Source organism: Malaclemys terrapin, chromosome 7 (assembly GCF_027887155.1).
Source record: "Malaclemys terrapin pileata isolate rMalTer1 chromosome 7, rMalTer1.hap1, whole genome shotgun sequence".
Taxonomy (NCBI): Eukaryota; Metazoa; Chordata; order Testudines; family Emydidae; genus Malaclemys; species Malaclemys terrapin.
In genome coordinates, this window is record NC_071511.1 from 2155928 (window position 1) to 2180265 (window position 24338).

Genomic DNA, 24338 nt, shown 5'->3' on the forward strand with positions numbered 1-24338 from the left:
ACACATGTAGCCATTTCAACAATATTTATTTTTCTTGTAGGTTTTACATGCACAACATGAGATTTACAGTTCTATGAAATGCCTTTAAAATTTATAAACACTTAATATGCTGCTTTTGTTCATTTTGTTTTTGTTACTGCTAAAGTTATATGCATTTTGGAAGGTTGTAAATATTACTTTATTTCCCTAGTTTGGGATTTCACTGGGGCACAAAGACACATTTCTCTTTTTTCCAGACTTTTATTTGCCACACCACAGTTATTTTAAAAGCTATGCTATAAACCTGCACTATTAAGTCACATTATTGTAATTTGACAGATTATTAAAGGAAATGTCACATTATTTTCAAATATTGGAGACAAATGGATAATCCTGATTTAACTTAAACTTAAATCCCTCCCACCTATCTATTGAACTTGAGTTTTATAATCATTTTGTTTGTTAAATATTCAGTAATAAATTGTGCCAGGACTATCAATAAAGTTTGTCTGATTAACTCTAGCACAGCATATGTATACTGAAGACGCGAATGATTTCCCTGAGGAGTTAGCATGTCTATTGCTGTACTACATTCCTTGAAAGAACATGCAGATGGGCAGTTGCACAATAATTTCTGGATACTTAAAATTGATTGCTCTTGCTGGGTTGTAATTTTAAGAAGATCATTCTAACGACTCTTGAGGGCCATCTACTTGGAGCAGATGGGACACAGGCCTTCTGTATGCAGAGTATTAATGTCAAAAAGTCAGGGTAAAACTGATTTGTACTCTTTGCAAGAGTACACTGTCTTATTTAATTGTATTATGCTGGCTCTTTTACTTATGTAAGTGCAGAAAATTTCCTGACTCAATTGAAGGCTTCACAGATGAGCTCATCTGTTATATCCAAAACATTTTGGATAGCGCTGTATGATACTGCCGTTGTTATGCTGTGTTGTAAACCGGCAAGAGTTCTGACTTTTGCTCTAGGTTTGACTGAATGGGCGGATGCCAACAGCTGAGTCTAATTAGACAGTGTCTATGACAGAAGAGAGATATACATTAGAATTTAGTTGTCAGTTTGAAAGTATGGCCGCTTGAACAAATATAGAATAAGTCACTTGTGGTAAGCTGCAGCAAGATAAGAAGCTGTTCTGCTGTTTTCTGATCATTTGGGACTGGCAGTTTAATAACAGCACTTAACTGTTTCAATGACTAATTAGCTACCCACAAACGGTATTTATAAATGATTGCATTTTCCAGCTTGAAAACTAATTTGCAAACCCAAATATTTCCCTCCGGATGGCAGAGAAGGGAAAGTTCCATACATGGTAGGTTCTCTAAAGTTATTATTATGCATGGATAGGCACTCCTGAGTGTTCCGTGGCCTCCAGCCCACAGCATAAGGAGATTCAAAGATCCCTTCTCCTTGAAACTTAGCTCACAGCAGAGCCATTTGGCCCGGCTTTCACATGCCTCCTAAGTAAAGCCCTTCGTTTTTGGGATTATTTTATTAATTTCCTGGGAATTTATCAGTGTTTATTTCAAAAAATTAAAAAACGGGTGACAAATCAATGAAAAATTAATTGCACATATTATCAGAGAGGGGGGACAGAAAAAAAAGCAACAAACAGAAAAAAAGGAAGAGTGCATTATTTCTGAAAACATTCTCTCTAATCCCCATTACACAAACAAAACCAGTTTACTGTTGGTGACTTGCCCAGTTGTATTTGATACAAGGGGCTTCAGGGCGAATTCCAGAGGCTCCCAGCAGCTTTTTCAAAGTGTCTTTTCCAAGGCGCATTCTACTGTGGTCTTGGATGTAGCTGAATTTAAAAATATTCTCTCTACATCAGCTGAGTCAGGTGGGACACTGCCCACACCATGTGCTCCTCTGTGGTCGCAGGGAGATTGGAGTGACCTGTTCGCAGCTTGGGGGCTGGATGGGGGCTCTGTCTGGTGGCTGAAGTGGAAGGGGCTCTGTGCCCTTGGCTCCTCTCTGGGCGGTGACACTAGGTCTATCATGGGGGGGGGGAGCAGGTGGGAGGCAAGGGATGCTTGGTGGGGGATGGGGGTGCTAGGTACTCATGGTTGCAGCAGGTGGGAGAGGGTGCCCAGTACTCATGGCGGGACATTCAGGGGAAGAGAGGATGCCTGGTGGGAATAGGGGTGCCAGATACTCATGGTTGCAGTGTGTGGGGGGAAAGGAGGATGGGTACAGGCATGTCGTGCCATCCAATAGGGAGTCTTTGAGGCAGGAGCCAGGTCCGTTGAGTTCAAGCCAGTACAAAATGTGGGCAGAAATCAGAAAAATCCAAATCCCAGGTTTTAAAAAATCCAGTAATTTTTTGGAGGATTTTGATAAAAAACAAAAATGAAGGGCCCTACTTGTAGGTTAGTGAGTCTTTATGCATTGATACTCACTACTTGAGTCGCAAGTTCATAACTCCCTTCCGTAAACATACAATTTTTGGGGCCGGAGTCTGATTTACTTCCACTGGTATAAAGCCAGAATAGCTCCACTGATTCCAAATTTACCCTGATGTGAGATCGGAATTTGGTCCCTAGAACTTAAAGTGGAAAATTTGTGACCTGATGATTTCCTTTCTGGAACGGCCCTCTCTCCCAGCCTGAGACATCTGGACTGCACAGAAGTGCAGAAGCTTCATTCTTTACAAAGCACTACAGGCTTGACCTTTGTTCCTCAGCAGAAACATTCTTTGTCAGGAAGAGGCTTCAAAGTGATGGTCCTAAAATCAATTAATGCCAGTAATTTTAGGAAAGGGGGAACATTCTTTTTTCTATCCTAGCTATATCTTATTCTGGCATAATTTCCCCCTGCTGCTTAGTATATCCCAAATGTTTCAATCCAGGTGAGAGATCAGGAGCCAGAATCTATAAGAACTATCAAACAGAAAATTATTTTAGCAGTCTGTTCTTAATACCCAGCTATCTGCCAATATTGGCTTCACGTGTCTATGAGTTTACAATCCACAGTCACCAACTGTAAAATAAACATGACTGGAAATTTTTTTTTTTTTCACGAAAAAGCAATTTATTATAACTGGCTTACTTATCCTGTTGTGATGGTATTAGCTGGCATCATAGGTGCACTCAGTAAATCTATCTTAATGAGTATAAAATCATACAAACCGAGGAATCAGAATACCAGGCACAGTACAAAGCAATCAAAAATGACATGCCCAAAACAACTAATCTAAAAAGAGAAGGCTAGAAGTCATGGACCCACAGATAAGAAATATATTTTATTTGCATTTATATTTTTCTGTGACTTTTTAAATTAGATATAAATTTACTATATGTTATTTTCAAACATATCGAAAAACAGTAAACATCTAGTATCTTCAGCATATCAGGTTCAAGATATTTTTAGAGTAGGCTTGGAAAAATGCAGCTTAACTGGGTGCGTAAATATAATTTTTTTATTATAATAATGGCAAAGTCGGGTGAACGGATACTGTCCCGGGGTTAAGAAATATTCATGATGATTTTGCAAGGATGTCTTAGATTGTGCTAATATAATGGGTACTATAAGTCAGCAGTCTTGTGTCCTATTTTAGGATCAGGTGTGGTAGTCCTGACTTTACAGCCCACTATAAAACATTTTTCTGTAGTTTGTTTTTGCAGTGCAAATTAGAGAATGATTTGAAAAATTAAATGAGCCCCTAGAATATCAATATACAGCTGACTACAGAAGTAATATAAAATACATTAGTGCAAGAATACAAGCAAAATATAAACACTAAATAATTATCTAGTTCATTGACTTTTCTTTCATGTGAAAGAAAGTCTTAACTCTGAATTAGTAAATTGGTAGTGAAATTAAGCAAAAACTATAATTGTTATTGTAATGTAGGTTTGTTTATTTTAAATTATCTTTTAGCATTGTACATGTAGTGCTTTGCTAGCTGTCATATTGACATTATTTAACATAATCCACATTAGATAATAAATGAATTGAAAGTCCTTCTCTGTAGTTACTGGAATACGGTAGTTTTTGGTTCATACACTATTTAAAAGCTTCTGTTCCTGACAAGAAAGGATAACCTCCAGTTTCTAAAGGGATCATGAATAATTGTACATGCACCTGTCAGCTAACTGATCATTTGCCACACACCCCGGAAAACACAATGATTATGATGATATAATGAGAAACATTATGCAGCATATAGAATTCTCTAACTGTATTTAAGATAGACTCATTCTTTGGAAGTAAAAAATAACTATTGGTATGTCATTTTGGGCAGTGAGAACAGTTACTATTAAGGTTACTACAGGGAACCAAATGAAACCATATTTCTTAGGAAAGATAACTTCCCTTCTTATGAACATGACATGGGATTTTTAATGACCACAGCCCTTAGTTTTCTATCTGAGTTGAACAAAAAGGCACCTTGCGAAGACAATTAACTAGGGAGGTGGTGGAACCTCCATCCTTAGAGGTTTTTAAGACCCGGCTTGACAAAGCCCTGGCTGGGATGATTTAGTTGGTGGTCCAGCTTTGAGCAGGGGACTGGACTAGATGACCTCCTGAGGTCTCTTCCAACCCGGATATTCTAGGATTCTAATGGTTAAGTACAGGCTCTGAGAGTGAGGCTGAATCATCACCCACACCTCCTCCAGCACCTTAGTGAGCTCTCCTCTAAGTATTGACCTACAATCTCCTCTCCTGCTTATTTCATGAGAACAGACAAGATCAAACACAATGGTGTGGCTGCAAGCTTTTGGATCACACATAATTTCTCCCAGAGCACACCCTCTTTTAGGTGTTTTTAAGTTTAGCAATGTTGTATAAAGCAGGATTACATGAAATGTTGAAATCTACCTTCATCTTACCGAGCTAATCATTTTGTTCAGTATTCAGAGATATTTAACAATTAAGCCTTTACCTATAGTATTAAGTCCCAATCATGCAAACACTTACACATGTGTAACTTTGCACACCAGTCAATAGGACTAGGGGGTTGAATGCTTTGTAGTGTCTCTAGGCCAAGGTCATTGCACACCACAGTGGTGCCTTGCATCCCTCCCTTCCACCCCACAAGCTCCCTGAACCTTTCTGTTTCAGGACTCCCTGCACCTCCCCCCAATCTCTCCTCCTCCCATGCCAGAGTTCCCCATTCTCCCTCTCATGGCAGGGCTTTATGTGCAACCCCATTCTCCCCCTTCCTCCCAATTCCCCTTTTCCCAGTGCCCCCCATTCTCCCCCCCATGCCAAGGGTTGTGTGCATACCCCCCCATTACCTTGTCTGGGAGATAAGACATTCAGGGTATTAACATGTTAAACTACAGGAAGAGCAGGACATTGTTATGTTAGAAAGCATTAATGGGCGCCATCTATCAGTTGTTTGAGTATAGCAGTGGCTCTCAACCTTTCCAGACTACCGTATCCCTCTCAAGACTCTGATTTGTCTTGTGTACCCCCAAGTTTCACCTCACTTAAAAACTACTTGCTTACATAAAATTACAAAAGTGTCACAGCCACGCTATTACTGAAAAATTGCTTACTTTTTCATTTGTACCATATAATTACAAAATAAATAAATTGGAATATATTTCAGTATATAATATAGTGAGCAGTATTAACAGGTTGTACGAAATTTTAGTTTGTACTGACTTTGCTAGTCATTTTTATGTAGCCTGTCGTAAAACTAGACAATTGTTTAGATGAGTCCATGTACCCCCTGGAAGATCTCTGTTTACCCCAAGGGGTACACATACCCCTGGTTGAGAACCACTGATCTATAGCTTCAAGCACCCGTGCAATTATCTGGGGATGTGATAATCAGATGGCATTGGCTCCACTGTCCCCCATTTCCCCTCTTTTTGGTTTCTCAATTTTCCCCAAATCAGTGAGTTTTGTCACTGATGCCTAGAACATTTCCTGAATTACAGAAGTGGCATTCAAAGTTAATGTGTTACATACAGACATACAAACACAGAAGTGCCTCACTCACCTTATCTATTAAGTTGAGTGTAAGGCCTTTGCAAGCACAGCCAATGATGCCTTTTAGCATATGAACTGAAAGCTCAAGGATACATGGGAATATATGAAATTTTCCTTCATTACACTCTTGTTAGCCATATGCCCTCAGGTCTATTTCACATTATATAAAGAGCTACGAGTCTGATCCTGAGCAGTGCCATGTATCCTCCTCTAATATTAACGTCAAAGGTGTGAGAGAGCACAAAAACCTCGCAGAACCAGGGGATTAGAGGTTTTTAAGCACTATGGTGATACAAAATATTAAATAAGAGTAAGCAGAAACACTGGTTCGGTACATTGAAAAGATATTTGAACTGGAATATACGAGTCTTGCAATCAATTTGGTTTAAATTAAGAAGAAAAGAATTTCTCTTCATTGTGTTATACACACACACGTTATAAAAGTGTGTAGGAATCAAATACCAAGATTTACAACACAGGGAAAAGTTTACCATAATGAAGTGTTTTAGAACTGTCTTCTTAATCTAGCTTCAGTTAGTAACCAGTCTGACTTTTCTTGAGCGTAATTGACATAGAAAATCTCTATGGATTTTAAAGAGTTCCAAAACAGACACCATATGGTAGAGACAAGACCCCCTCATTGTTCATGATTCATTATCTCAACTTTAATTGGTTTAACCCTGAAATTCTGGGACCATATTTGAAATAATGAGGTCTCACAGGTCTAAGGTGAAAAGAAAACAAAATATATAAAAAACAAAACAAAAACAAACCACCTCTGAGATTTTCTATTGGTTATAGTTAGCATCTGTAAAATAATTTCCCAGGAGGAATGGAACAGTATTTTTGCAAAGTTTCATCTGTCTTGCTATCACATAACTCTGTTGTACTTCCTTCCCAGTCTGTGAGAAAAAGATTAGAATGATAAGAAACAGTTCTTTAATTAAAAATGAAATAGACTGGAATGTTAATAAAGGCAGTTACCATAACAACTTGATGCAATTGTTCACTGACATGACAATCTGCTTCATTTTTATAAATATATTAGAAGCTGATGATTTTTTTCTTTTCTCTCACTAATACACGTGATCAAAATTTTTCACATTGCAACAGAATACAAACCCAGAACTATCCATGGCATTACCACATTTCAGATGAGATGTAAAACTGAAGTGGTGACCAGTGAGTGAAACCAAGCATCAGACCCAGTTTTCTGGTCAAATTTCAGCGTAGTTAAATCACGTGCTGCCTACTTAAACTTCCCCTGTAATTTTTGCTGTAAGAAGTGTTTTTCACTTCCTTACCTAAAACGCTGTGCAGTGTTGCTGAGTGCCTTTAAACCACTGAGCTGTCTTGGCTGCATTCTGAAGTAATGGTGAGCAAAGTGATTCCTATGCATACTTTGTATACATGTATAAAGAGCTAGATTAAGCTCTTAGGCTCAGCCCTGTAGGTTGCGGGTGATGGGGAGGGGTGAATCCTTCTATTCTCTTCCCTTGCCCAACTTGCAAACTGGACAGAACTCTAGCTTCCCCACCCTCCTCACAGACACAAACTGAGCAAGATTAACTTGCTGCTGATCAGGAGAGGATATGGGGTGGGGAGGGCTTCACTCCCTTGTATAACCATGAGCCTGAGGGCAGAATCTCACCCTCAGAGTTTTAGGATGAAGCGTGCTTTATCAAGTATTGCATGTATAGAGTGGCTCACCTCTTCATTGCTGTCACTTCCATAAAAGTCATCTTCCATTTGGGCTCCTCTACAGAACCCATCACTGTCCTCATTTAAATCCAAAGGAGACATGAAGCCTTCTGGCGACATATTTGGGGACTTCCCATGAGGAGCTGATCGAGGCCTCGATGAAAATGTGAAAATCTCTTTATGGCTTATTTGGTGTTCGCCTGTTTGCTTGCTTTCACTTTCAACGTCAGTATTCGGTGGCAGGGATAAATTACTGCAGGATGTATTGTGGGTAGCTACTGGCTGTCCATTGGAATCAATCTGAAAACAGTCACTGCAATTTTCAGGAAATACCCAGTCATCTGAAATTTACAAAAGGTTAGATGTTTATTAAAATGTTTATTTTAGCATATAGTATTTAAATAAACTCTCTATAGCATCAAAATATCAAAGTTATACAGGAAATAGATGTCATGGAAAAACCTTTATCCCACTTATGCTTATAAAGATGGAAACCAGATCATATAGCAGACATGAAAAAAGTCATGATGCTCCCTAGTAAACTTGTAGTGTGTGAAAGATTTAACAAAATGTTTTACTGGTCACGGCTCCAGGCAATTAATTTGCAGGCCATAGTCTGTTTCAGTTGTAATAATATGCAAGGATTTTACAAATCTGAAATTACAATTAACACCTCTCTAACAGTTAAGAATCCTATGTAGTTCCATTACAGCGTATTTATTATACTTTGCCATTGATGGTGTTTTTTAAATAGATTTTTTGTGAACAGGATTTTCTAAAAAGTCACACGTGCTATGCAGAAAGTTCAAAAAGTATTTAACCTGCCACTCCCACCTCCACTAAAATCCCATACTTTGTTTTAGGCCCAGAAGACTGGTTTAAATTTAAATATGAAACTACAGCTCAGCTGAAAAATGGTGTAAACACGAAAAGCCCATTTTTACACTCACCTTGTTAAGATATATTTTACTGTTTGGATAGTAGAGAAAAAAGTGTCAATCTGATAGATTAAGGTGCATCTCAAATAGCATATGAGAAAAGGAGAATTGTTCAAGTATGCAACACTCTTTTCTCTTCATTAAATGTAGCGTAGTGTGGATAAGTTACTGTGAAACTCACTGGCTTCATAAACCAGCATTACCATCACCAACATAAAAATATAAACCTCCACATAAAGTGCTAAGATTGTAAGGCTGAAGTAGCCCTTTAAATAGCAGCAACATGCCTTGCTACTGCTGAACAGAGTAACAAGGATTAGACTATTAATATGGAATTCAAGCTACTCTCCATAGTTTAACAACATATTCAAATTACCTGCTCAGGCGGGCTCAGGGAACAGGTGGAGCAGCTACAGGAGCTCTATTTGGAAACCCTTGGTTTCTGGACTAAAGCAGCTGAAGAAAATTGGATGAGAAATCCAGAACGAATAGCAACCTTGGAGAAGTAACTATCTTCTGACTGGTTTGCTCCATACCTGCTGTGATTTTTGCAGTACTATCCAAATTGGCTATTGACAAAAGAAGGGCCTAGCTCTACCAGACTCCAGGTGAGGTGGGAGTAGGAACCTAACTCTAAAAGATAATTTCTACTAGTAAACTGGCCAAAGGAGCTGGGGGATTAATACCAGCTACTTCTCTACTTGTCTTGCACATGAGTTGTCCCTGGTACATCAATAAACCGCTTTGTTCATGGACAAATTGTCTGAAGGTCTCTTTAAACCATAGCCTATGAGATTCAGAAGCCCAAGACATTTTTCAGTAATCTCTTTAGATCAAGTTGATAGAGGCTGGCCTATAAATCAAGGTAATCTGAAGTACCATTTTCTAAAAAAGTCTACTGTCTAGAAATTATGCAGAAATAGCATATCTGTAAATGGCAAAAAAAAACAAAAAAACAAAACAGGGATCTAAGATATGGTAGCATCTATGTGAGATGACTACCCAAATAATCTCTTTAATTTGATTTAAAAAATCTAGACTGTTCTTTCAGGAGCCATGTCAAATAAGTGAGAACACTCTGGGGGTCCTTTCATCTCTTGTGCAAAGTATGATACTTTTCTGCTCTGACCCATGTCTATGAGATCACGTGGTATTAGTCTTTGAAAAAAGAAAAGTTCTCCATTCTGTGCTAACCTAAAATGAGTTCAAGATTATCTGATAACACATTTTTCTCTAGAGAGACAAGGTGGGTGAGGTAATATCTTTTATTGGACCAGTAAAAGACATTATCTTACCCACCTTCTCTCTAACATCCTGGGACCAACAGAGCTACAACAACACCGTGTACATTTTTCTCTGTCACACAAGTGGAAATTAAAGTTAGACATTACCCAAAGCTGTACGTTGAAGCCATCAGAGAAAACACTAACTTTCTTTCTACTTTTCTACAGTACTAATCATCTTGCACTAACAAATCATTTCTGAGTTTCTAGAGATAGTCACTACATTTTAGTATATATTTAAAAACTATATTGTTTAAAGTAATCATTCTTTCTAAAAAAGCCCTCAAATGAATACTGAAATTACATGAACTTTTCACAAGAGGTTGCTGTCAAGATGCTCTAGAGCTAAAGATATTTTGAGACTTTTTTTTTTCAACACCAGATTTGATTTTGTGATTTTTTGGAATCAAGAAATATCTTGCCCTAACTAAATATTTTAAGGCAACACTCTCTAAGGCTATTATGAATGCTGACTTACTCTCCTCTACACTTCAGCACAGCATTCCCTGCTGATGTAAATACACTCTAACCCCCTCCTGGGGAGTGAAGAGTTGCTATTACTATTTCCATTAATAGCAACTGCCAACCTAACTTTCTGAATGGAGGATAAGTTATCTCTTTGTGGAGGAGGGTTAGTACCTATCACTTAGTAGGGGTGTGTCCGGGGTCCCCTTCAACCAATCACAGTTCTTCATCATTTCTTGATGACTTGTGATTTTACATCAGTTTTGAATTAACTCAATAATTTAGAGGAGATACAAAGAACACTTTTATTTGGCCACCACTTAAAATAATAAAAATAACTCTGAGATCAATTTCTTGCAGTTAGCACTAATCATGGAATCCCAAATTCCAGTTCTTGGTCCCTGTGCCGTGGGGAGGAGACCTCTGGGCTGGGATCTCACCTACTTGTGCTCACTTGTCAAAATTCATATCCAGAATGATTTGCAGATGGGTTGCTCCCAATCAGGCATGCTAGACACAGAGACTATGACCGCTTTTCTCAAATTGGAAATTGGGGATCTGACACAGGTTGCATGAGCAGGGCACTGCAGCAAAATCACCGTCAGGTGGCTGCTAGGAATCATGGAGACAGAACAAGGAAAGGAAATAAGACATCCTGCTTCCTTCTGCTGCTGCTACAACTTCCCCATATCTGCTCTGCTACAGTTTCTTATTCTCCCTCACCTCCTACCCAGGCCTATTCTACTCCATGGAAGTTCTGCTTAAAGATGATGAGGAGCAACTTGCCTTGACTCCGCAGCTCATGCGTTCCTTACCATCTTCAGGTGGCATTTCCCTGAAGCAGAATGCAGTGTGACCAGAGGGGATGAACTGAAGCTCCACTGCCTTCCCCCCAACACCCTAGCAGCACCTGCCATCCCAAAGAATCCACCCCCTCTATCCAGACCCCAGCATCTACTACCCAAATTTCTCCCAGCACCATCTACTGTCCAGCAGCACCCTCTAAGAAAACTAGCCCCTTTTTCTTTGCCAGGATCTCAGTCCCATTATCCTTTGCAGCCACAATGGATTATGGGATGTGACCTAAAGGATTGTAGGACTGGAATCATCACAAAAAAACATGCCTGATTTTATGAACCCAGATGGTGAAACTCCTGGACTGTGGTATTAAAGTTTTTAACTTACTGAATGGTTCAACATGATACAACCAAAAAGATTGACTCCAGTACTCATCTGAGTGTGTGTGGTAAAAGTGATTCAAATGCATGCAAGCTGTGGAAAAGAAACCCTCTCATTCTTACAAAAAAAATTATATTATGCAGTAAAATAAATGAAGTGACATTTTATATCGTTTACAGGTTTTGGCCAATATTTACATCCTTAGACACAGGTGCACTGACCAAACTGAACTGTTTATGTGAGGAGAAAATAAAACATTCTGCTGTAAACAACATTATCTTGAGTATATATATATGTATATATATATATATGTATATATATATATACTCAAGATAATGTTGTTTCCATATATATATATATAAAAACCTTGTGCTCATGGAGAAAAAAAGAGTAACTCTCATCCATACAGCATAGAGGTTTGAAGGAAAATCTCACAGACATTTTAATCTTTCCAGCAATCTGAAATTTTCAAAAGGTAAAACTCAGTTCTCACCACGAATACTTTATGAAATTGTATCTGAAACTATCGAGTTTTACTGACACGGGGCAACGCTGTTGTGTGTTCACTCCTTAATGATTAAAATATGTCTACATCAAGAGCACTGGAAGGAGCCCAGTGTAAGAGATTTTAATGTGTTAAATGGCTGCAGAGCTAATTAAAACTTTCAGATAAATTAATCAGTTTTCCAGCTGCAGTACAGATCTGTTATAAAGCTACTGGCAGAAAAGATGGTGAAGACCGCATGAGCAGTGGGGCTCTGGAGTCAAACCCATCTTGAATAAATGAAGGATCAAAATATAAAAAGGCAACTTTCAGTAAGAACTATTGTCTAGTGGTTAGAGAAGGGGAACTGGCCAACAGGCCACACTCCTGGGTCCTGTACCTGGCTCTGTCAGACACATTCCAGGATGGACAAAAATCTATGATTTTTTAAAATATCAGGTCTTTAAAATTTAAATTAAATACAGGTTTATTTTTTTGTAAAATAAACCTATTTAAAATTAATTTGGAATTACTATAACGTATGTTAAGGCCTAAAATTATTATAATATATTACAATAATTTAAATTAATGTTAAAAAATATGAAGCCGTACATGTTTGCTGGCAAGTTTTAAAAGAAACTCAAACCCACTGAACTGGGGGAAGTCACTGGCTAAGCACCTCAAACCAGCTTTTGACAGCAGTGACCTCTTCTGAAAACACAGAGAGAATATTTTCTTCTTGTCAGTTTATTCAACTAGTTCAATTGAATCTATGAATAAAAACTCGGTCTGAGAGGATAAAATCTACAACTTCTAAAATCTTGAAGGACATGTTGATCAGAAACAGTCAGTTCAATTCCTATCTACAGATAATATTTCCTTTGTTTAACAAATCACAGGTTTAAATGCAAAATATGTTTTGATAATGGATGGATATGGTAGCAGCTAGCCTGCTGATCACTGGAGACGTGGGTTTCTTGGACTGTAAGGACGTCGACGTTATGCGTCTTCAATGTGTTTGCAATATACTCGCACTTCACCCAAGAAATGTTAAGTTGGAGGATCCTTGTTGCAGAACCTATCTGGCATGTTACTTGGCCCTGAAGATGACCATTATGGTGGCTTGAGTTGCTCTGAAGACTGGGAGATTGTTGATCAATGTTCGATCACCAGGTTGATGGCATTAGTCATGATTTCTTACTTGACAGAGTGGGCCGTGTGAAGGCTGCCATCTCGCGTTAACGCTTTTCAATGTTTACACGAGTGACATGCCTCCAATGAAGCCGTACAAATTTGCATATGCGGATGATGTTGCCCTGGCAATCCAAGCAGCCACCTTCAGTGACATCGAGTCCACCTTGAACAAGGACCTAACACCATGGAGGAATATTTCCAGAAATGGAGGCTCAAGCCAAATCCTCACAAAACAACAGTCACTGCATTCCATCTGAAAAACAGGAACACTAAGTGCCCTGAAAGTAACCTTCTGTGGCAACTCTGTGTGACATGACCCCACTCCGACCTATCTGGGAGTGAAGCTAACCTTCCATGACCATCTGAAGAAGGTAGCTGCCAAGATGAAGACAATGTCGATCTGGTCCAGAAACTGGCAAGCACAAGCTGGGGAGCATCAGCATCAGTGTTACAGACATCAGCGATAGCCCTTGTGTACTCTGTAGCTGAGTACTGAACACAGGTAAGGAGCAGAAGTAGCCATACTTGACTTAATGATGTCCAACTAACCATTATAATATATAATAATTAATGGAGATATCCCATCTCCTAGAACTGGAAGAGACCTTGAAAGGTCATCGAGTCCAGCCCCCTGCCTTCACTAGGCAGGACTAAGTACTGATTTTTGCCCCAGATCCCCAAGTGGCCCCCCTCAAGGATTGAACTCACAACCCTGGGTTTAGCAGGCCAATGCTCAAACCACTGAGCTATCCCTCCCCCATTGTACCAGTCCAATGCGGTACATCACTGGAACCCTCAAATTGACCCCAACACACTGGTCTTCCAGTGCTGTCACACATTGCTGTCCCATCCATTCACTGCAATGCTGCAACCCTATGGGAATTCCAGAGGATCTTGGAAAATAAACATCTTCCCATCCACCAGGACCTTAACAATGTCCCTCTCCACTGCTTGAAGTCACGTAAGCCCTTTTGGACCCACGCATTTAACTTTCAACAGTGCAACTTCAACCCTGATGAAGCTTGGAAAGTTGAACACATTTCACAAGAAGTCATAAATAAACATCTTGTGGAAGACTCAACGCAGAAGATCCCTGATTTTGATCTCCCACAAAGCTCATGGGCCACCCTAAACCATATCCACACAAACCATGGCAGATACAGATACTTGCTATACTAATGGAAAATTAAAGACTCTCCAGTGTGCGGCTGAGGTCACCCAGAACAGACCATGGAACATATAACTCAATGCCCAATTCACAAATATGGAGGCGGCATCACATCAATACATAGATGTAATTATGTGTCTTAACCATCTAAATGTAAAATTGTAGTTGTTGCTCTACGTTTACATCAGCCATATGAAAAAAAGATTACTTTTTATACAGCACATTAAGTGTAGTTTTATTTAACTAATAAAAAAAAATCTTAAAATGCTTTTTGTGCATTTCAATTTCTATCCAAGCAGGTCTTAACCCAGATTACGAGTAAAAAAATAATAATCTAGTAAATAAAAAAACGCATCATTCACCATTTCTAACAAATAAACATGTAAATATTGAGAATCAGAATCAATGTAAGTTAAGCTATACAGTAGCTTAAATAAATGTATATAGATATAGGGGCAAATTTCAAAAGGTATTAGGTGTTGCTATGCTCAGTGCCGCAATACCTATCTTATTGAGGAGCCTAAATCTCATTTTCAGAAGTGATTTAGGCACTTGAGAGCCTAAATCCCATTGACTGCCAATGATATTTAGGCTCCTAAAACTGTTAGATGTTCAGTGGTGAGCGCAGCAATGCCTCATTAGCTTTAAAAATCTGGGCTATAGTCTGCCCTCCTGGTTAGCAAAAAGCAGCACAACATTTAGTGTAAAGGCTATATTTAGCTGCAAATCAACATGTTTTAATGGTTATCAACCAACAAGAATCAGCTTTTTTCTTTAGGAAAATAATTAAAAAGTAGAAAGGCAAAGAAATATTAAAACTGATGATTTGAATCAGGGTTTCCTGCTTAAATCAAGGTTTCATGATTAAAATCCATCCTCCAGACACATTATTTGGCAACTTCTCTGTATTTCATTTACTCAGTGCAGTGAATGTAATAATACATACTTGAATGTATGTAAAAGTGTTTGAAATCCCAATATCAAAAGGCAATGCAGAAGTGTAAAGGTCTATTGTAAAAGATCTTGTATATCTAGAGGGTCATTTAACCTTACTTTTCTAATGCTTTGCCACTAGACTGCCTTTGTTTGCTAAGAATCAGGAAGTTTAACTTTTTTGGAAAAGCCAAATGGTGCTCTCCAGAGATGTTCATTAAGTGTACACAATTTAGTAATAAGTTAAGCACAAACACACTGCAAATATATTAGCTTATTTACTATATTACTGATATCTAGGGTAATATGCAGTGCAAAAATATGAAAATATAGAAGACTGTAGAATGACATTTTACACTGGTTATGTAGTTCAACAACTTGTGAGACCTGTGGCTAATGCAGCATCGTTAATTGTCTACAAGTGAACGAGATGATGTGTTCTAGACCAAACCAAATCCTTTTATCTCTCACCCACTAATTATACTGGCATCTCTTTTTGCCTCAAGTATTTCCATATCAATTGTAATGAATAATTTGGTATATCGTCTTAGGAAAATATGTAAATTATTGTGTAATCACAATATTGCAGCAAACAAGATAAATGCAAGAATGATCACCTAAACATCTAATTAGTGTCTCTACACAGTCAGATTTATGCTAGAGCTTCTAATTGCAACCTAACATTTTAATGAAGGTTTCAACATTGTATAAATAAGACTGACAAACTATAAACAATATTCATTCATTTTATTTCTTCCCTCGCTCAAAAACAATTTACCTTTGTAAAAGTACTGCACACCTGCAAGGGAAGATATGTTTATGTGGTCTCTGCTACAAATCTGAAGAATTTCCATTATAAACAGCAATGGCAACACCATAGGGTAATATTGGGGATCCTTTAATAGGAGACAATCACAAATGAAAAAACACTAGTGATATTTAAAATGTTAACCTTCATTCTGTATAGGGCAACATAAAACACATTTTCTTTATATGGAGAACTGAAAAATGTAAAATATGTTTTTCTTCAGGCAGCCTTTTCAGTACGGGCTTGATCCCAATTTTTCCTACCGAAGTCAGTGGCAAAACTTCCCATGACTTGAGTGGCAGCAGGATCTTAACCTTTTTAATGATCTATTTGCAGGTTAGTAACTGCAGCTGGAAATTTATTTCCCACCAAAAGAGGATTTCATTTAAAACATACTAAAAGATTTAAAAAGCATCTTTCATGAACAAGAAGAAAAAGGCAAAAACTCAAGCAGATGAGTATTGTGACAGGTTGGTTAAAAAAACCAAACACTCTAGAAACTCTAACCTGTTTGGTTAAGTGATTGCTGCAGCAATCTGAGGTTTAGTGTTTCTACACTGTTCACTCTTTTATACGAAAGCACAGAGAGCTTAACTGTTGGCTTATCTTCATTCCTGTAATGTCTTGTGCCTTGATGAGAATATAGTCATGTTTTTAAGAGTCATTTTTTTCTTTAGCTTATTTTTTAAAAACTGTTTGTTTTTAAAATGTAAATGTTAAAGAGATGAATTTGGTCAGAGATGGGTGGAAGTGTTTGTGTTCTTTGATTTGATACCAGTAATACAGGTGCATTTCCCTTTCTTTTGTAAGTAGTTTCTGTACAGTGTTTTTAAGTAACTAGTCAAATTTCCTTTCTAAGGTTGTATGTGTGAAGCAGTGATGTTTTATTTAAAATGATGAGGCTCTACATTCATTATTGGATATTTTTTCTTTCAAATGAGATGGGTGGACAGACTCCTTCTCTGTTTATGGTTCTTCCTACAGATTGCCTGTCAGTCCCTCATGGTGGGTGGGCCGTCCTACCTGCAGTCTTTGAAGGCAGGTCAGAGCAGAGTCCAGCAGAAGGCCCCTCCCCTTCTCAAAAGAGCTACCTGCTGGCATCCCTTTCAAATAGACTATCACAAGGCTGAACGATAAAGGCAACTATGCACATTAAAACTTCTTCATATATAGAAAAGAAACCCAAGTTTGTGAACTGGGCTAGCTGTGCCGAAAGCAACAGCCAAGATATGAGGATAGGCTGGGATTGCTAGACATGCTATCTTAGAGAACAGAAGTTACTGGCTGGTTCGGTGCCTTTTCAGGCCTGCTTTCAAATATAGTCCACACTATGCAGAATCCAAATTTACCCCATTTCCTGGCACTGTTTTATTAACACATAAATTAACAATAAAATAAAATGCATCTCAAGCCCTCTCCCCAGGTTGGCTGCGCCTTTGGACTGCTCAGCCCCACTCCCTAGATCAGGGGTGGGCAAAGTTTTTGGCCTGAGGGCTGCATCGGGTTTCGGAAATTGTATGGAGGGCCGGTTAGGGGACTCTGTGCCTCCCCAAACAGCCAGGCATGCCCCCCCATCCCCTCCTGCTTCTTGCCCCTGACGCTTCCCACCCCCCCGGACTCCTGCCCCATCCAACCCCCCCATTCCCTGACAGCTCCGCCCCCCGGAACACCTGCCCCATGCAACCACCCCTTCTCCCTGACCGCCCCTGGAATCCCTGCCCCTGACTGCCCCATCCAATCCCCCCTCTCCTTCCTGACTGCCCCCCCCCCCGGGACCCCTGCCCCCATTCAACCCCTCCTGTTTCCTGCCCTCTGACCGCCCCAACCCCTTTCCACACCCCTGCCCCCTGATCACCACCCCGAATTCCCTTGCCCTCTATCCAATGCCCCTGCTCTCCGCCCCCTTACCATGCTGCCAGGAGCACCAGTGGCTGGCGACACTAGAGCCGCGCTGTCCAGAGCACCAGGATAGGAGCCCGGCTGGAGTCATCCACGCCACCGCGCAGCACTGAGCACTGGGTCAGGCCCCGGCTCTGCAGCCGCGCTGCCCCAGGAGCTCACAGCCCCGCTGCCCAGAGCACTGCACCAGCGGCGGGGCGAGCTGAAGCTGCGGGGGAGGGGGAACAGCGGGGGAAGGGCCAGGGGCTAGCCTCCTGGGGCAGGAGCTCTGGGGCTGGGCAGGAGGTTCCCGCGGGCCGGATATGGCCTGCGGGCTGTAGTTTGCCCACCTCTGCCCTAGATCCTCTCTCTCGAGCCACTTCTACCTCCCTTATATCTGGGTAGAGTAACAAGCATTAATACTTATGGCCCTATTGTGTTAGGTACTAAACAAATAAATGATAAAAAGACAATCCATGACCCAGATTGCTCACAATCCAGGTAAACAGAGAGTCATTTAACATTCTTCAGAAGGATCATCTTTTGTTAAGGGGTGTTTGAGGCAAACAATGATTGAAAGCCATAATGGAAATTATATATGCATCCGAAGAAGTGGGCTGTAGTCCACGAAAGCTTCTGCTCTAATAAATTTGTTAGTCTCTAAGGTGCCACAAGTATTCCTGTTCTTTTTGCGGATACAGACTAACACGGCTGCTACTCTGAAAAATGGAAATTATGTTTCAGTACTATTGTCTCCGTGGGGCAATATCAAATCCCTTGAGAACACCGTGAGCATCAAACAAAACACAGATATATTAGACTGAGTTACCGATGATTTTCCCCTTGTCTCAGTTTGAGTATGTTTGAGGTACTGTCCACACTGGGGTTAGGTATCTGTAAGGTAATTTTTTTTGTCACAATAACATGCTTGTCTAGACACTGCAAGAGAAGTATGAAAGTGTATGAAAAGGTTTTTGGCAGGGAAAGGAAGACAACAGGAGACATAATAAGTAGCCTGACTCTTTGTTAACAAGTAAGTGGTATAATATGCATTAACCACTCAGCTTTAAAAAAAAATGAAACTGGGTCTATGCAGCACCATAAGAATTAAAACCAGAAACTATTATCTAGGATGAGTAAAAGTTCCAACTTTCTTAATGATTGGGTTCTTTGGTGTTAAATTGAATAAGGGTTTAAAGAATAATTTATTTTTAGTTCCTTCTCTTTAATCATGAAAGCATGGAGGTTTTTTATTTATGCATTGCTCTGGTACACTTTGTTTAATCCTGAAAATCTTTATCAATGCTCTAAAGCAATTCTGTTGCACAGTGTTTGATTTCCATAATCCCTGCAGCACACACATTTATATTTTATGTGAGCTGGTTCAGAATCCTTTGAAATTTACAACACACAGAGAGAGTTTCTTACCCTGGATAGAACAGAGATGTAAAATAACATAAAATTAGTGCCATACCATTGATTATCTCAGGTCTTTTTTTGCCAGCATTTTAAAAACATAATCTTCTCCGTCCATTCTTGTTTGCTGATGGTTCTCAGAGTGATGTAGCAGGGTCCACATAGCACAGCAAGCTGGTGCACTATAGATTCATACCCTGGCTTGCTGAGCGGTAATTTACTGTGCAGACAAGCCCTTAGCTAGTCCTGTATCTATTTCTTACTTTTTGATATTTGTGATTTAACAACATTATATTCCTTCACAACACAGACTCTCCTGCTGGATTTCTTGCCAAAGAAATGAATACAATTACATCTAAAAGAACTTTGTTAAAAGAACAATAAGACTGCAAGGTCAAGCACTGAATTAGAAAATGCCGGAATTAAAGATGGTTGTGAAATCTTTATTCATCCCCCTTGCACATACATCATACATTCTTACAGTTTAAGGTCAGAAGGGACCATTAAATCAACTAGTCTGATATCCTGTTCATCACAGGCCAAAAAATTTCACCCAGTTACCCCTGCACTGAGCCCAATAACTTGCATTACTCTTGCCCAGCATCACCTAGGATGTCTGAGGAACAGTCAGGAATAGAACCAAGCTTTTCTGAATCTCAATCCGATGACTTAAACACACAATAACATTCTCTCTCTTCCTGCAAACCTCTGCCTCATTCGCTGTCCCTCCACAATACACTGAACGAAGCAGGGTACTTTTGCACAAGTAGTATGCAGCTAAAGGAGTAACTATTAGCAGTAGTAGGATGCTGTGTTCTGTGGAAAAGCCATTAGAGGGATACACCACACACCCTTTTCCGGCGGTTTACTTAACTAGTTGCTAAATAGCAGAAGAATGCAGGAAGTCAGGATTGCTGGGTTCTATTCCTTGTTCTGGAAGGGAGTGTTATCTAGTGGTTACAAGAAGCACAGCCAAACACACAGATTTGGCACATTCCTTCTGAAAAGTAGTGTTGCAAAGGGGATGAGACTTGGGTTTGCCATATTAGAGATGTGGTTGTAGTTCTAGAGAGTACCTTGTAGTTACCCCACCTACAGTGTGTGTGTGTGTGTGTGTGTGTGTGTAATTATACTTGCTTTTCTCTAAGATAGGAGATATGAAGCATTGCTCAATAATAAGGGCTGTGAAGTGAACATAATGATTGGCAATTTAGTGGAAGAGCTTAGGCTAGAATTCATGGTCTCCTGGATCCCAGCACAGCATACTTTCTTCTGGATCAGAGAGTTTGTTGCAGCTGCTGCTTCGCTTGTGTGCTACCTAGAGTCATATAGGGAGCTCCTTGGAGCTGGGAGGAGGCTCACAGCAGATGGGTGTTTGAAGATTTTTATCAGCCAGCTTCTTATAATTTGGCCAAATAGGGTTGAATTTTCCTGAGGACAGCAAAAGACACCTCGCTGCCCCCACAGGTATCCCCCTGCCAGATCTCACATACTTACTCCAAAGCATGGAGGTGTTAGAACTCTTCACATAGATGGTTAGAAACATTTTTAACACTGGTAAAACATCCTAGTTTCCCCTAGCTTCATTTTCAGAGATTGCAGAATTATCTTCACTGACTTTCAAAAATAATTCAGCCTGAGGCAAGCCTGGAAATTTTTAGCTGAGGTGGTTAAAGTTTGGCAGTTATATGCAACTGAAAAGAATGGGGCTTATAATGGAAAGTGTCAGGCATCCTTAACATCACCAACTCTGCCTATAATATCACCATCAGCATTATGATTTCATTCATGGTAGGATCAAATACGAAGACAACAAACCATTGTTTACCACAAGTGTCTTCAATAATTAGCAAGCTTGACAAAAACATGAAAATCAAGAGACTAAGAGACTCACGTTTAAGTGAAATGCGAAAGCTTTTTTCAGCTGGAAAGTCTGGCTTTAAACAAGCTGTTAGATATTATTGCTATAGATCAGTCTTCGCATGTTGTTCACATTAGTTTCTTACCGTTTTGACTTGTAATCTGATTTGTTTGGTGAATATTTTCTTTGTCTCCTTGATCAAAAGCCATATAGAACAGTGAGGGAGACAGTCCAGATCTCTTGGTATCTCGTATTGACTCGCTTCCTTTTTCTAATGTTAGTTGTTGGCATGATCTGCTACTTCGGCTACCCAAGGACTTTGTTATCTTTAAGAAAAAAAATCTGAATGAAAGGTAATGTAACAGCTTTAAAATTAGCTCTCTAAACTAAACTAAAAACAGATTTTGGATAAAGTTTATTTTTCACAATAGATTTTCCTCAGCCTATTTTATTTTTTACATTAACTTTGCAGGAAAAAAAAAATCTAGGTACCCATGTCACCTCAGCCTTGCTTAGGGCTACTTTCTCACAGTAAACCCAATGCCTGGCATCTTAAAAATCCTGAGCTCCACCAAGTTTTGCCTAAGTGTAAAATGCACTTTAGGATACAGTTGAGCAAAATGAGTGTCTCAAAAAATTTGAGATCTGTACAGTGCTTGCATCTGGGTTAATGACAGACAGTGCCAAAAGTAACCATTAGATACTTTTTCAGCAAAGGTGTAAACACTCTGAAAATAAGAGAGAGAACTGTGTGTTGGGAAAGGGAGGGAAAAATTAACAGGAGAGGGGAAGAAATGGAGGCAAAGGAAGATGGAGATGTGCCATGCCAGAATTAATTTAAAATTAAGCCCATGCTCAAGTTGATTCCATTCCTCATCCATACAAAGCTGATATTTCAAGCCTATAACAATATCACATATTTATTATGACAATCACTGAGGTTTATAAGAAGTTTCTCTTACAGTGCATTTTACCCTGTAGTAGGTTCCCTCTGCATAGAGGTTTTGTCCTGAGTTGTTGGGACATATACCGTAGGGGCAGGGAGATGTTTACTGCATCTTATGGGACATTGTTGGTGAGAAGCACAGATGTGCATGAGGATATGGATGAAACTATAAAAGGAATCGGGTGACATTACTGGTGCGACCTCTACCAGAGGATTCTCTGTAGTGAAAAGCTACAAATAGGAGGCTACTATTATGCAGAGGCTGGGGATATCTTTTGGGGTTATAGTAGCATAGATGACCCACTAGAATGCATTTAATATTTTTATGTGGGTCTGCTACATATTGATCATTCATCGTTTTAACACTTCAGATTTTGATATGGAACCAATTAAGGCACTTTACAATTTATTAAGCAGACTAAGAACCTCAATTTTTCCTCCCTTTCCCTTCTCAAGAACCAATGTTCCTCTGCAGGAGCTGGTTTCTCTCAATCTCTCCTGTTGAAGGTATTCGGTTGTGTATAAATAATTAAATAATTATTGGACTAGGGAGTTGAAATTTGGTCTCCCATCTGCTAGGTCAACGCTCTACCACCAAGCTATAGAGTTATTCTTGCTCTCTTTCCGTAGCCCAAGCACTATTCATTGTCACAATGAATCATCCACTCACTACATATGTGAATGCAGAGTTTGCCTCTTGCATGATGGCCCTGTTACTATGGAAAGATTCCACTTAAACACATGGAAAAATCTTGCTTTTGTCAAACTTCATTCCTACTTTTACTTACAAAAACATAAAAATTTAGCACTTTAAAAATAAACTTTATGAGAAAAATAAATATTCTCAAGAGAAAAAAAATTTGTTCTGAAGCAAACCTTTTTGCAAAACATTTTTTCTTCCATCATATACAAACACAATCTGGAATTTGGCTCTCAAGAGATAATAACTGCAATTGTTCCTTTCAGCTAGGTGGTACTGGTTTGTGATAGTTTAACCCTTCTTCCTACCTCTCCAGATACCCTGGTGTTGAATCTTCTGCCAGAAGGTGGAGGTGGTCCAAGGACCTTGGATCCAAATGCAATGTGAGACACATCTTGATTTTTACTGTTGTGTGTACTGCCTTGTCCTCTATTAATTAACTGGTCTACTTAAAAAAAAAAAAGACACCTTTTCAAACATGATGCTTTAGACTGAAAATATTTATAAGCATGATATATCACAGTATTTGACATAATAGCAAATTTTTATTTCTTCATTCTTGCTTTTCTATTCATTTAAATCATTATTTCATAAATCATATAGGAAAAAATCATACTTCCAAGAAATAATTATGTATCTTTCTAACACCACAACAGGTATATATATTACTGCTGACAAAATACAAATGTATCCCCTTCCTTTTCCATTTGACAGTGTGCCCAGTGCAACAGATACTATAAACACATGGAATAGTCAAAGAATATTATATCATCATTATAAATGATTCATGTACCTTTACCTAGGGATTGTATTCTGGCTCCATGCGGGAGTTACAGGTTTTCCTGCAGGAAGTAAAATCACTGGGGAGTGTTGGGGTATCATTAAAAGCAACGCAATAGCAAAGCCCTGGACTTTGAAAGAAAAAGTCATGTTTAAAGAAGATAAGAAATGCTGACAATAAAGTATCATCATGTTTTCCATAACTCCTCCTCCTCTTTCTAATAATTAAGGGCAGAAAGGATAATACACATATGCTGACTTATACCATTGAAATAGAAAATGAATTGTTAATGGTAAGATTAAGAGCTTCGATAGCTATATTTTTAATTATTTGTAATTATGTGGAGTGAATGAGTACAGATGAGGTAATGCTGATGTCAAGTCCTTGCTGGCATAAGTGTGGTTTTGTCAATTCATCCTTTACACAGAATTTCTAATCTGCTTAAACTGTTATTGGTGACAGAATAAAGGTCACATGTTGTGTTGGAAGAGATAAGTAAGAAGATATGGCATGTAATGATAAATACTTCCCCCCACCTTTTTTTTTCTGGGCAGACCCCAGGGCAGGGTGACACAAAAACATGACCCAGAAACTGCAAAACCAGTCAGAAAAATACAGAATTTGGGTAATTGAAGCTTGCACATGCGTAATGTCTGG

At 39.1% G+C, this 24338-nt stretch overlaps 1 protein-coding gene across 12 annotated transcripts in view; it reads right to left on the reverse strand.

Moving 5' to 3' along the window:
• CFAP20DC (CFAP20 domain containing) overlaps nt 1–24338 on the reverse strand; it is a 176084-nt gene that overhangs the window by 78312 nt on the left and 73434 nt on the right. For 9 of the 12 annotated variants that reach the window (XM_054033921.1, XM_054033920.1, XM_054033922.1 and 6 more), the window contains 3 exons: nt 23209–23348; nt 21400–21580; nt 7657–7988 (listed from right to left, as the gene is read on the reverse strand). In XM_054033921.1, the coding sequence (XP_053889896.1) occupies nt 7657–7988; nt 21400–21580; nt 23209–23348 (653 nt within the window). Of the gene's footprint in view, nt 1–6592; nt 6849–7656; nt 7989–21399; nt 21581–23208; nt 23349–24338 lie in introns of those variants that run through there. The other 3 variants (XM_054033919.1, XM_054033916.1, XM_054033927.1) reach the window with 2 other exon arrangements.